This window comes from Zonotrichia leucophrys, chromosome 9, assembly GCF_028769735.1.
Source record: "Zonotrichia leucophrys gambelii isolate GWCS_2022_RI chromosome 9, RI_Zleu_2.0, whole genome shotgun sequence".
In the NCBI taxonomy this organism is placed as follows: Eukaryota; Metazoa; Chordata; class Aves; order Passeriformes; family Passerellidae; genus Zonotrichia; species Zonotrichia leucophrys.
This window is the reverse complement of record NC_088179.1, coordinates 8,629,764-8,643,858: the sequence shown is the minus strand read 5'-3', so window position 1 is coordinate 8,643,858 and position 14,095 is coordinate 8,629,764. Positions and strand designations below refer to the sequence as shown.

The 14,095-nt window shown below is 44.1% G+C and overlaps 1 protein-coding gene across 1 annotated transcript; it reads left to right on the top strand.

Moving 5' to 3' along the window:
- The first annotated feature begins 3,052 nt into the window (after positions 1 to 3,052).
- Positions 3,053 to 8,789, top strand: SCG2 (secretogranin II). Its single transcript, XM_064721136.1, has 2 exons — positions 3,053 to 3,176; positions 6,433 to 8,789. Exon 2 carries the CDS (start codon positions 6,447 to 6,449, stop codon positions 8,322 to 8,324), a length of 1,878 nt encoding a protein of 625 aa, XP_064577206.1. The 5' UTR covers positions 3,053 to 3,176; positions 6,433 to 6,446; the 3' UTR covers positions 8,325 to 8,789.
- Positions 8,790 to 14,095: the final 5,306 nt, after the last annotated feature.

The window sequence follows — 14,095 nt, the reverse complement described above, 5'->3', positions numbered from 1 at the left end:
GAGGGAAATAATCAATATTGACACAACCCTGCTTTATTTTTGAGCAGTGCTGATCCTGGTGGCACCAATTAGAGGAGGAGAGAGCCAGAGCTGCAGAAGCAGAAACCATTCTGGTGTTTAGAAAAGACAAATGTGCTGCCTCTCTGTTTCTGCTGGGATGGTTATCCCAGCAAGATGATCGTTCCATCCTCTGCTGGAGCTGGGCAGGTGTGGTGGGAGCCCATGGTCTGTGGGCTGCTGTGGCTCTGGTGTGTGCTGGGGCCTGGGCACAAGGACAGGGACCCCAGGGCCCTTTGCCAGACCGTGTTTCCTCCTCAAGACAAGTTTCCTGGCTGTTCTTTCCCCACTGACTGCAGGGATGAGGATATTCCAGCTGGGCTGTGACAAACCAGAGTGGGCTGGAGCCCTCCAGCCTCTGTTTGCTGCAGCGAAGTTCCCCTCCCAACCCCGTGCCCTCCTTCTTGCATGGAATGAAAGAAAAGCCTTTTCTGCAAGGTGCAGGGTTGATTGATTAACTTTTATCTTCTCATGATGCATGACTAGGTAGAGGGAGAGCATGTGACAAGGCAAGCTGTTGAGAGAAATCACTGCAGATAGAGCTGGGCTGCTCCCAGGATGCACAAAAGGATGCACATGGTCAAAATTCACTCAGAAAAACGAGATTACCCCGCTCCTTTGCTTAAGCAGTTGATATTGAGCTAATTCTAATGCAATTTCCTAAAATTGAGAGATGCTGTGATGTGATCTTACTCCTGTATAAAATGCCATGGAACTTCTGATGACAGAACAGATCCAATTTTCAGTTGCATGACTCATTCTGAGGAAAAGAATGCTGTACATTCAATATGACCAAAAAAAGTACATTCAGTAATGTACTTTTAGGGCTCCTCCTTATAGGGCTGTGTGGATGCAACCAATCATAAGCACAAAGTCCAGGCAACATTTTTTGATATGGAGTAAAATTGACAGATGGATTGTAGAGAGCCTTTGGAAAATTTTATCCACTGAACCCAGAATAGCCACAGCAGAGACCTAAGCCAAGTGTCTGGCTGACTTTACATGCTGTAAATCTGAGGTGAGTGGCTAAGGAGGACGGAATCTTGCTCATGTGCCAGATAATTTGGTTTGTCTGAAATGTGCTCTAATGCAGAAGATCAGGGATCAGGATGGAGGGGTTTCAACAGGATGATTTCATGGGAAAGAATTTGCTCCATGAGTATTACTCATTTGGTGACAGAATGCACAAGAGCCTGTTGGAAACACCTGCAGAAGCAAAAAAAAAAAATCCTGAAAGTCTGAATGGAGTAATTTTCTGCTGGCTGTTTTTTGTTATTATTTTGTTTGTTGGTTCTGATTGCATTGGGTGTTGTGTCCATGGGCTGAGGTGTATCAGTGTTTGCAGAGCTGTGTTTTGTGGGCACTCAGAGCCCTGCTGAAGGGATGTGGTGCTCAGCAATTCAGTATGTGGTGCTCAGAGCCCTGCTGAAGGGATGTGGTGCTCAGCAATTCAGCACCAGCTGCTCAGAGGGCACCTGGACCTTGCCCTCAGCTCGCTGCAGCATTGCCTTTGTTTCCCTTCCTCAGGGCTGCTATCACAGGCCCTAATGCAGTATTTTCTGGGCTCTTTTCTTCCTGGGTCTGCTAATGAAAGTGTGTGTGTGTGTTGGATGGAATCTGGGGCCAGAATAAAGCTGCTGCTGAAGAGTTTCAGCACAAAAACTCATACTGTATTTTACTCATAAAACTACATGAGGTGAAACAAGATCTCTTATTTCCAGATCTTTGTGTCAGCTACAGCAAATGCAGCCAGGATTTTCTTGTTGTCTGTTCATGGCTACAATTATTTCTAGCTTACTGTTCTTACAGTAATTTAATTTTGTAATGTTTATTGGCTTGGAAGGTACATTCATCCTAGGTTTTTTTGCATTTTGTGCTGTAAAAGGTCAAAATTGTCAGGAAAGATTTATTTTGGGGGAAAAGGAATCCTTATTTAAAAGCTAAAGCAAAACAACCTTTCTGTAATAGAAAGGAAGCAGAAGGAGCAAGCTAAAACTCTGAGCATCAGCTGAAGCCATGTGTTACATCTTGTGTTTTGTGATTTATGGCATGGTGGTATTTACTAATCGCACCGATCCAGGTGTGCAGGTGCTGCCCTTTTTGAGTGCTGAAATTGAAGGTAAAACCATGAGGGCCTTTTCAGCAGTGCCCCAGGGATGGGCAGTCCCTCTCTGGCTCCATCCCCACCCAGAGCAGTGCCAGCCTGGCCCCTGTCCCATGTCACAGCCACCACAGCCAGGGCACACAGCTGGGATGGGGCTGCTGGAGCAGGAGGAACCTTCTGCCTTCTATTTCTCCACCGCGTTTCAGTTTGTCCATCTACATCAGACAAACAAGGGAGGGGTGTCCTTCCCTCTCAGCCCATCTCTGTTGGTGCAGAGCCCCAGAGCCTCCTACACTGATGACACGGCCATGAACTATTCCTGCCCTGTGACAAAGCCAGAAATGTGCCACAACAGCTCAGTCAATGAACTAAAGAGAAAAAATAAAAAACCCCTGCTGGCCACAGCTGTTGAAAGGCCGTCTCCTGCCAAGGCACGGGCACAGCCAGGCACACTCACACTGACCCTGGGTGCAGAGTCATCCTCACAGCCGGGCTGCATCACCTCGGGCTTCGCTACTGCCCCACAGCCCTGGGCATGGTAGTTTGCTCTGCACCCACCCGACGAAGTGTAGGTCGGGTTTACCGAGTCCTTCCTCCCAGCCGGAGAAGCAGAAGGCACTGACTGCATCACTTCTGCCTTTTTCTTTTTCTTTTTTTTTTTTTTTAATTTTTAAACCTTTTTCCCTTTCCTCCTTGCCTTCCTTTTCTCTCCTTGTTTATCCTCGTGCCTTTTTTCCCTCTATATTTTTTTACTTTTCTCCTTTTTGTTTCCATCCCGTCCTTTTCCCGCTGCCGGTTTGACGTGCTGGGAGTCGCGGAGGCTCCGGCGGAGACCGGGCCGGGCGGGACCGAGCCGGGCGGGGCTGGGCCGTACCGGGCAAGGCGGGGCCTGGCCGGGCCGAGCCGGGCGGTGCCGAGCCGGGCGGGGCGGGGCCGTGACGCGCGGCCGGGGCGGTATAAGCGGGCGCTGTCCGGGTGCTGAAGGCGGCGGAGCGGCGGAGCGGCGGCAGCGCAGGTAGGGCTGCAGGGCCGCCGGGCTGTAGGGATGCAGGGATGTAGGTTGGGATGCAGGGATGCAGGTTGGGATGCAGGATGCGGGGAGCCCCAGGACTGCGCAGGAGGATCCGACACCGAGAGAGCGGTGAAGTCGCACCTTGAGCCGGTGGTGCCGGGGCTGGGCTTGCAAGGGAACACATCTCTACAAAATGCACCCCTATCACTACATGTATTATACACATATAAAGATGCATGTCTGCATGTATAAATGCATATGTATTGTACCGGATATCTGTTGTGTCCGTGCGCTGCCGGCTCGGAGCGCTCCCGGGAGCGGCGGCGCTCAGCCGTGCCCGCTCACAGCGCTTCAGGGATGGGCAGGGGGATCCCTCGGACCAAACACCCTCCGAGCCCCTTCCCGGATGGATCTGCATGCAAACAGTCCCTAGAGTCTCTAGGACTGCCGTGGGTTTGGGATTTTACCCTTCGTTGCTGTTTTGTTTGTGTTTTCGGTTCCTTCCACAAGGTAAAAGGTTAGGGATGCTTATAAACAATGCAGATTTGCTGCAGTCGTGTTATTTATTGCAAAAAAGAAATGGGAGGAAGAGTGCATGATATACTTATTTTCCCTATGGATAACTGCTCTTATGTTTCACTTAAGGCTGTCAGAGCAGGGACACTTCTATAGGAAAAAAACCTATGAGTTTTCATAGCTAAATTTCACTGGAAACATTAGAGTCACATCAGAAACAACTGCCAGGAGAATGAGAGAGAAAATTACTGCTACCATGGAAACATCCCAGAAACAAGATATTTTCTGTGTCTGTTTTTCAGGGAACTTTTCTCAGTCTGTATTGCCTTTGTATGTGTTAAATTTTGATCATGGTTGCCTCATTTTGTAAAGAGGAACTTCTTCATCTTCATTTGTTGGCTAAAAGATGATTTTCCTGTTTGTTAGGTTCTAATAGAGGAGAAAATATGCTCTCCATCTAGACTGGCTTCACAGTTATTGATCTGAAGATAAAAGAGCTGTTTTAGCATATTGTGACAGGCACAGGAGAGAATGTTTACAATATTTCCTAAAGATAGGCTAAAATGTCCTGTTTTAAAAACAAATGTGGAATTAAAGTCTGAACGACTGGGGAGGAGCACTCTTACCTTGGATAGCGCAGTATATTTAATGACAAGATTTATGACCTGAACTGATAGCTTGTAAAAGAAATCATTCCCAAATCTGTTTAACAAGGCTTTCAAATATCATCTACCAATAAATTAGAAGTAAAAGTTGACCTAGAGGCAAATGCACAGAAAATATGGAGAGAGGAGCCAATGATCTGTTGTTCTGCAAAGGAAATACCCAACTGAGCAACATCCTTGTGGAACACTAAACGAAACTTTGCCTGGCTGCACGCATTTTGATTTCAGTGGGATGTTGACAGCCCTTGCAAAGGCTGTAACAATCCCAGTTGTGTGCAGAGAAGGAGGGTGAGTTCCTGGTCCTTGTGAGTGGGAGGTTCTTGGCAGATGATTATAGAAGGACTCTCCCTTCCCCCATCCCTTGGAAAGGACAGTTTCTCGTGTGCTGACAAATGAACTCTGTTAATGACCAGTCTGCTGAAAAAGAGAGGCTTAATTTACTTATTTGCTACAGAAATAGAAAATTAGGTGATGTTTGGCTGTGTTTTGTTTGGTTTTTTTTTGTTTGTTTGTTGGGGTTTTTTAATGGATATATACATTTATGTCCAGGGCTAATGCCTTTTCTGTGACAGAAAATGAAGCAATGGGTTGGCTTTGACTCAGGGCAAACTCAGATCCGGAGGGTGGGACTGTCTAATTAGCTATTGAACTAATCATTTGTGAAATCAATGCTCAAATGTATCCAGGCTTGAAGTCAGAAATGTTTGGGGAAATTGTTTGCTATTATGCCTGTTAGCCTGCTCATGCATACTGAAGGGAGGAAAATAAGCAGTTCTCTGAACTGATAGGGCTTTAATTATTTAGTTAAGTCACATTATGTTAAGGACAAAAATGGAGTGGAAAAATCTACAAGTGAGCTGAAATGAACATATTCATGCTCACTTTCTGCTTTCAGCAGTGGGTAAACATGGGTGTACACAGCTCTTTCAGGCTCTCATGAACCACCAGAGTCTCAACAGGATGATTTACCAAGCCAAAAACCAAAGGAACCAAAACAGGTCAATTAATCAAAGCAGTTGATATCTTTATCATTCCTTTCTCATTATTGTACTTTTTATTTGTTAATGCAAGTGGGTCAGAAAAGAGTCCAGTGTGTCCCACGGCCCCAGTGCCTGAGAGTGTCCTGGGGAATGACTGGTGGCAATTTCCCCAGTGCCATGGGGAGGGTGCCAAGCTCTCTGCAAGGCTTTTGCACCTGTACCCTCATGCACAGAGATGCTGTAATCATCTCAGTTCTGTCACAGGCGTATTCTTCCCAGTTCTGCTCCAGAGTTTATTTTTGTCTGGTGTACACTGGGCAGACATGGGCTTCTACTGATCTATTCTAACCAAATTTGCCAGGGGTCATGTTTCTGCCTGTCCTGGGACCTGATTCAATTTCTGCTGGAGTGAATGAATAAGCAAATGAATGAAATCACCACTCAGAACCTACCTACTCAAGCTCCTTTCTGAGATGGGCTTTCAGGGATTCAGTAAAATTATTTTATACCTTTAGGATAAATTACATTTTTCCTCTCATGTAAGAGATCATTGCCCTAGGAAGATGAGTCATAGAGTCATTAACTGATATTCCATTGTAATACAAATAATTTTTTAATATGGAATAGCAAAATAAAGGAAATAGTAGCTTCAGCACTATCAGTAGTGACAGAAATAAACTTGCAAGTAATTTTATATGTCATGTTCACTTCATGACAATAATTTTATTGCAGTTAAGCACCATTCAGCAGTAATGTCCTGGCAGGAAATTAGATGACCTATGGAGCAATCTCACAAAATATTTCTGTCTGTAGTTTTCATACTAGTATTTTGAGCAGCATTTAAATGTATGGATACACCAATTTTCTCATTTAGGTGCTTTGTTCTCATTATCAAAATGACATCTAGGTGTGTCTATAGGCATTTCATGAGTTATATGGGGTTGGTATTTTGTACTTTGGTGATGCCATTGGACAATTAATGTTCATAAAGTACATGAAGCACAGAGATAAGAAATTTCTTGCATAGCTCTGTTTCCTAAGCCCGTCTCCATGTGTTAACAGCTTCTTTTTCTTCTTCTTCTTCTTCTTTATTTAAAGGAAATATTTTAAACATGGCAGAAACTAAAACCTTCCAGCCTGGAACAGCCTGTGCTCTCACCTTTTTCTTTGTCCTAATCTGTTGGGTCGATGCAGCCTCCTTCCAGCAGCACCAGCTGCTCCAGAAAGACCCAGACTATGCAATGAAAAACCTGCAAAGGCTCCCAAACCCCGACATGATCAAAGCCCTGGAGTACATAGAGGACCTTCGCAAGCAAACCAACAAGGGAGAAGGCAGCCCTGACTACAGCTCTTATCAAAGTGTCCCCTACCTCCTCCCACAGAGAGAAAGCAAGGACCAGCTCCACCTCCCGGATAACGTGCGGGATTCTTTGACTGAAGATGAGTCCCAGTGGGTCAAGGTGATGCTGGAAGCCTTGCGGCAAGCCGAGAAGGAGTCAAAGGCTGGCCCAAAGGAGAATAAGCCCTACAGTCTGAGTTCAGATAACAGCTTTCCAGCTGGAGTGACTGACGATTATGAGGCTTACAAATGGCCTGAGAGGTGGCAGAAGTACCTCAAGATGCCGCTTGGGCGCTATGAAGAGGGCTCCAGGGACAGTCCCTTCAAGCGCACCAACGAGATCGTGGAGGAGCAGTACACGCCCCAGAGCCTCGCCACCCTCGAGTCCGTGTTCCAGGAGCTGGGAAAGATGGCAGGGCCCAGCAGCCACAAGAAAGAAAGGGTGGATGAGGACCAGAAGTTGTACACAGATGATGAAGATGATGTGTACAAAGTGAATAACATAGCCTATGAAGACGTGGTTGGAGGAGAAGATTGGAATCCCATAGAGGAAAAAGTGGAAAGCCAAACCCAGGAAGAGATAAAAGACAGCAAAGAGGAAATTGATAAACATGAAGAGGAGATTGACGACGAAATGAAAAGATCGGGAAAACTCAGCTTCCTTGAGGATGAAATAAGAAGAGAAAATAAAGATCAAGTGTCAGAGGATGTTTCAAAACTAATGAATTACTACCTGAAGAGGCTGATGGGAAGTGCTGGGAACAGGAAGTTAAGGACTGGAGGAGAAATTGAGGAAAAAAGAGCATCCATGTTTTTGGATAAACAACTTGATCCTCAGGCTATAACTCAGCTGATAGAAATCTCAAGGAATTTGCAAATTCCTCCTGAGGATTTATTAGACATGTTGAAAGCTGGAGAAAAAAAGCAGCTTCAGAGCGAAAGGTTGGAAGCTGAGCAGGAAATGGAATTCCCAGAAGACCTTGACGAGATAACTGAAACCAATCTAGGACAGAGTGATATATTTAAAAATAATATAAACTCTAAAAACGGGTACATGAAGCAGCCTCTTATTCCAGAAAATCTACCCGAAGACCTCAATATTGAAGATATTGTCAGCCTTCTGGGCAATGACAATTTAGCTAACCAGAATCCCTCCTACTTACTAAATCGTCTTAATCAAGAAAATGACTTGCCAAGACTGTCTTACATTCCCAGAAGATTGAAAGGGCACCTGTTCCCCAAAGCTGCCTGGATGAACGACTTGGAGAGGCGACAAACAGAGTACGAGAAGCTGAATGAGAAGGATGAAGAGCTGGCTGATTACTTGGCAAAGGTGCTGGCGAAATACCCCGAGGTGATCAATACCAACCAGATGAAAAGAGTCCCTGCTGCAGCCTCGGAGGGCAACCTGCAGGAGGAGGAGCAGCTGGAGCAGGCCATCCGAGAGCACCTCAACCAGCTGGGACCACAGGAGGCTGCCAAGCTGGCCTCGCTCAGCAAAAGGCTCTCCATGGCTGGGGAGGCTGATGACACGCAAACCAGGCAGCTCCTGGATGAGGATATGCTGGCAAAGGTGCTGGAGTACCTAAAACAGGAGAAGTCAGAGCTTGAAAGAGATCACATCACCAAGCGAGCAATGGAAAACATGTAATTGTTCCCCAAGTATTATTTCTCTTCAATGTGTTGACTTCTATCCCAATTCAGTTGTGATTTATTCCTGCTCTCACACTAAACAACCTATGGTAGACTATTTACCATTGAACAGTCTGCATATCTTTCTCAGAGCTGTTATATTGTTTATTGATATATGTTATAAATTATGGGGCAAGCAACAAATTGCTTCAAGTGTTTTAAGAAACAATTTAATGATATCAAGTAAAAGTATAATATGTAAACAAATGACCTTTGCATTGTTAATAAAACATGATAAATGAAGAGTGACAATTATAATTTGAAATTTTTAAGATTAATTGGATTATTTTGTTACTGTCTGTAGTGTTTTTTGTGCAGTATCGAATAAAAAAATAAAGCATTATATATATATATAGTTTTATTTACAAGGCTTTTTCTATTCAGTGTTTTATTGTTGATGAATAAATTATTTCTGGACAATCGACTTTGTTTCTTTGTGACAGTTGATAAAGTCATACTAATTGGAAACATATTTTTACTTCTACAGATGACTTCTGAAATACATTCTTTTTCATACACATTAAGTTGTAAGCATAAACTTGTGGTTTTCTGGGCCATAAGAACATCAACTGGTGTTACCCTTGAGGGCAAGGGGTACCTAAAGAGCTTGCTGAAGTCAATCAGTGTAATACCTGCATTACCTACAACTGAAAATTTGGCCTCACATAATTAAGAGTATCTGTACCTCCTGGCAGCAGGAGGAACATAAATGATCTGTCCAGCTGAGACAGGCTTGATGATGAAGCTCTGAAAAAATACAAGATGGAGCCTTCCTAGGTGAGCTCTGGGAAGCTCTGCAGACGAGTCCCCTCCATCTCTCACAGTGATAACCACAAAGAAAGAGGCAGGGAACTCTCCTGTGGGCAACAGCATTGGTTTGTCTGATAAAAATATTATTTCCTTCTCCATGAAATGACCATTACATGTCACATAAATACACAGAAGACCTTTACTATTCAGCACACTATCTGGACACTTGAAATGTCTCTTGAGCTCCTGCTATGACCTGCAGTAGGTGGTCTGGAAAGGTTCTGGCTCTTTTACAGAAGGAAATGTGCTTGCATAACACTGTGAGTCAGAGGTGGTTTTCACTAGGACAGCTCATTTCCAGGATTATAGTTTAAAAGTGGTTTTCCCTGTGGTATTCTGCAGCAGCTCATCTGGGCTAAGTGGGGTGGGGATGATTTTTGGCAATGTCTAATGAAGTACAAAGGCTGCAGAAATAAAACCTCATCTTCAGTGTTGCCATTACCCTGAGAATTCACAGCAGACAGGAGCTCAGCCCCTGTTCCAGCCATTATCCCTTGAATACACACAGGACAATAAAACCCCTGCTTTTCCAGGCATGTGTAGGACCTGGAAGAGATGTCACACGTGGTGACACAGGACAGTGGGATCCCTCAGCATCATTCCCCTCCTGCCATAGCCTGCAGCCCTCCCTTGCCCTGGGCTCCCCAGGCTCCTGAGCTGACCAAAGCCCTGGGGAACTGTTTGGCTGCCTCCAGGCTCCTGCTCAGGGAGAGCTCAATGCCAAGTTTGGACACCAGAATGATTTTGGACCTAAGAAACCAGTGGTACAAACCTATACATTAAAGGACAGATAAGTCAGACACTGTGTGGAAGAGGAAATAAGCTTTGGAAAATCCTAATCTTGGCATGAGTATCTACATCACTTTTTAGAAGAACACCTCACTCACAGTGTGTGCAAGCCATCAGGGACTTTGGGGCTCATCTTCACAAAGAAGAAAAGGGGAGTTGTTCTTGAAATAACAGAAGTTTGCCTAGCAGAACTATATGGAAGTGTCAAGCTGATTTCAAGCTAAGAAGTTACATCAGTACTTTTCCCTCTTCAAGCCACAGAAAGCAGACTAATCTCCCTGTGAAGTGCTTCATTTCTAACAAACTCATCTCCAACTCTATATTGGAATTAAATGAAATGAGAAAATATTAAACAGGCAGCACTCTCCTGGTAGCTGTAGCTGCCTCTTGCTATGCAACCAAGGCTCCTGCAGCAGAGCAATAGTTATACCTGAATATGCAAGACAGCATTATCCAAATGTACATCCCATCATGAGATCTGCTCCATTAAACCACTCCAGAGCCTCCCCCTGCAGAGAGGCTGGGTAGTACTTAATTGTTCTTAATAGCCATGGCTGCTTCTGCTTTCATTTGTCTGTGGTTTGTGTTTTCCTTATGGGTGCAGTGGGACAAACAGTCATGTTGTTAATAATGCACAGAGAATGCATAATCCATAACAGATACACTATCAAGCTTATTACTATAATTATATACAAAATAAAGTGACCACCCTGCAATTTTTGCTCAGGCAAAGTGAGGAACAGATTTTTAATTCCCTTTTTGTGTTATGATTTGACAGCATCCCAGATGCAGCTGCTTTATAATCTCTGTGTTAGTGGCTTTTGTCCAGCAAAGAAATTGTTTCTGCTCAAATCTTCCTCCTAAAACTTGCTTCATTGTGTCCTTGTATTTAAGGTCCTCCCCAACACACAGATCAAACAGAAATTCTGTATCTGATTCAAATACATCAAGCTGATCACCCTCCTCAAGATCTGAGGTAGTTCTTTGTACATACCCTAGAATTCATTTATTAGTACCATAAGAGTAAATGCTGTGGGTTTTTTTCATTAATTCATATGCTACTGCAAGTGCTTTGTTTACATCTGCCTCTTGATGATTCCATTATTTTGTCAGCTGGAGCTCTTAAATGAGAACACTTGTTGATTCAAAAATTAATGTAACCAAATTACCTCGACTGGAGAAATGAGATTGTAGCAATTATTTCCTTCTAAAAGGGCATTTCCACAGTGCAGTGGAAGGGGGTTGAGTTGCATGTAATGTGACAATTGTAACTGTTCCCCAAAGCACTTTACAAGACACTTGTTTTGCAGGAGAAGTGACACAAGCCATGATTTTCTTAACATGACAAAGGGGAGCCCAGGCTGGGGCTCAGGCAGCCTGAGCTGTGCTTTGTCTCACAGCCTCACTCTGCCACTCCTGCTGTCACTAATGAGAAACCACTAATGATGCAAACCTGCATCTCCAGACACACCTGAGGCAGCCCATCTGCCGCCAGCCAGGTCACACATGGAGCTCAGGAGCTCTGTGGGATGTGCAGTGTGGGATGTGCATCCCATTCCCTGGGGCACCCTGCGCCTTCCCCAGGCTCCAGGGCTATTTACTCCATATGCACAAATCCATACAGACACAGCTGGATGTCAGCTGCACTCTGTGTTTGTTCAGCTACCCAGCAGCCTCCAAAGAGGTTAATGTGAGCTACAGGAGCTCCAGTTAGCAGCAGCAGGCAGGTGCAGAGCCTCTAGTGCATAAAGTGGAAAGGAGAAGCCCTGAATCACAGCTGATTAGCTGGAGAGCCACGTTATTCCTGACTTTTGGATCATTCAAAAACATTTGAGGTCGTTCATAATTCATTTGTAGATGTAGCAGAGCTCTAAATGTGGCTGATTAAATGCATTTGACGTTTCTCTTGAGAGAGGCTGTTATTCCAGGAAAACACTTGCTATCTGCAAATGTCTTGGAATTAGTGTACTCAAAATTACAGGTTCACTCACAACGTTTTCCCCTGCAAAGAAAGGAAAGTGACCTCTGATTCCAAATGTAATGCACCCTGGTGAATAACTATGGCACAATTATTTTAGAAGTTCCCCACAGGCACTCAGCAAATCTGCTGTGAAATGACATGGTACAAAGGGCAGAGCTCTGCCAAGACAAAAACCTGCAGCCCATGGGCAGGGCAGGTCCTGGACACCTGGGCAAGGAGATGTTAAAAAGGGGTTGTTTGGCAACAGCACAGCCCCTGCAATGGCTGCTCAGTGATATCCTTCCCAAACCCTTCCTGGCATCAGCCTGACAGCAGAGCCCCATGCTTTACCTGTCGCAGGAGCCAGGCTCTCATGGAGTGCCCTGGTGGCAGTGCCACAAAGCCTCCAGGGCCTCTGGGCTGGATGAGCAGCATCCAAGACAGGATCTAAAAGAAATGATGAGTTTTATTCTACTTCTGTGTCTCCCCAGTTATGTCAGAAAATCTGACAAGCCAAACTACTGGGTTTGTTTGGCTTCTTGCCTAAGTTACAGGAAATCCATTCAGGTGTAGCTGTGGGGTGCATTTTGTGCCACCCCATTTAAATGTTTAATGAGAATTAAGAGTTTATGCAAATTTGAGCACGTTTTTCAAGGGGGTCACCCACGTCAGGGCAGTTTTCCTACTGCTCTGCAGTCACCACCATTGGGACACCTCTTCTACTGGAGACAGTGGGATCCTTCCCTGACAGAACTTTGCTCAGGGTCACCTTGGGAAAGCATTTTTGGGTTATTTTCCTCTTGCCGTAAGCTCATGCCAACACACAGAAAGGAGGGGCACAGCATCTGCCTGTTGAGATCTCCAGGTGAAACATGCAGTCATTTTTTATTGTCTATTAAACTCTTTCCAAAATCATACATCCTTTAAGTGGATCTTTTTTCCTAGCTCAAATTTTAGATACCATTTAGTTTCACATTGCTCATATCTTGAGCCTGAACACAAGAAGAAACCTCCCATCCCCACTTTTCTCTCTCCTCTTTGACCTAAGAGAAGGCATAAGGCTGCTTGGATGAGATGCAACATATAATTTCTTCAAAGAAACACATTTTTACCATGGCTACATGTTTTGCCACCTGCTGATAAATGTCACAGCAGCACAACAAGCCACTTAGATCTTCTTGTACTCCCCTATTCAGTGTGTAAGAGCCAGGCCAGGAGCATCACATACACAAACAGAAAAAGGTAAAAACAAATATAAATCACTAAATGGGGAAACCCTCAACATTCCTTGCTTTTTATTCATTCAGCATAATAACATGTTAAATCCCTGCAAGTAAGTTTTGTGATGGAAATATAATCTGACAGGAAAACTATTTTCTGCGAGGGTAAATCCAATCTGATCCAACACACTATCAATTGATTTTTTTTCTTACAAACATGAATGCAACAAGGTAGAAACTTTCTTATAGTGACTAGCACACTGAAAGAGGCTAAGAAAAAAAAAACCCCACAACTAGATTGGAAAATTTTATTCTGTACGTAAATCTGCAACTACCACCATATTCTACTGGGTAATTTAGCCAAGAGAAATGTCACTGTGCAAACCCTGAGCTTTTAGTCTCACCCATGGCCTAAGACTTTGCTTTCCTAGAAGCAATAGTCAGGCTGAACTTTGTTTAAATGTTTTTTTGACTTTCTAATTTCTGTTTAAAAAATGCCAGCCCCTGGCCCTCTTCTCACTAAGAGTATGTGGTCTGAAGCTGGTGCAACCACAGTAGCACAAACTTCTACAAATAGTTGGAGCACAGTGGCTGCTCTAATGCCAAGATGTTCTGTCTTCTGAGTCATGTCCTTGCGACAAAGAAGCTATTTCATCCATAGGATCTTTATCTGCAGGGAAAAGTTTATGGATATTTTTATTCTAGAAGAAAAATTACTGTCAAAAATGACACAACTGAAAAAAACTTAGAAAAAAAGGAAAGCTACCAAATCCTCAAACTTTATCACCTGTTACTTTTTTACTTATTACAAAACCACTGATTTGATTTTATTTCATGCAGTTTCTCCTTTGCTCCTTTTAGAGTCATCACATTGCACTTTTCTGATGCTGCACAAGAGTTCAGAGCTGCTGCCTGCTTCCCATTTTGGCAGCACCTTTTGCATCAGTTTTA

Excerpts from the sequence above, each read along its gene's own strand:
- SCG2 (XM_064721136.1), top strand. The coding sequence starts at position 6,447 with ATGGCAGAAACTAAAACCTTCCAGCCTGGAACAGCCTGTGCTCTCACC.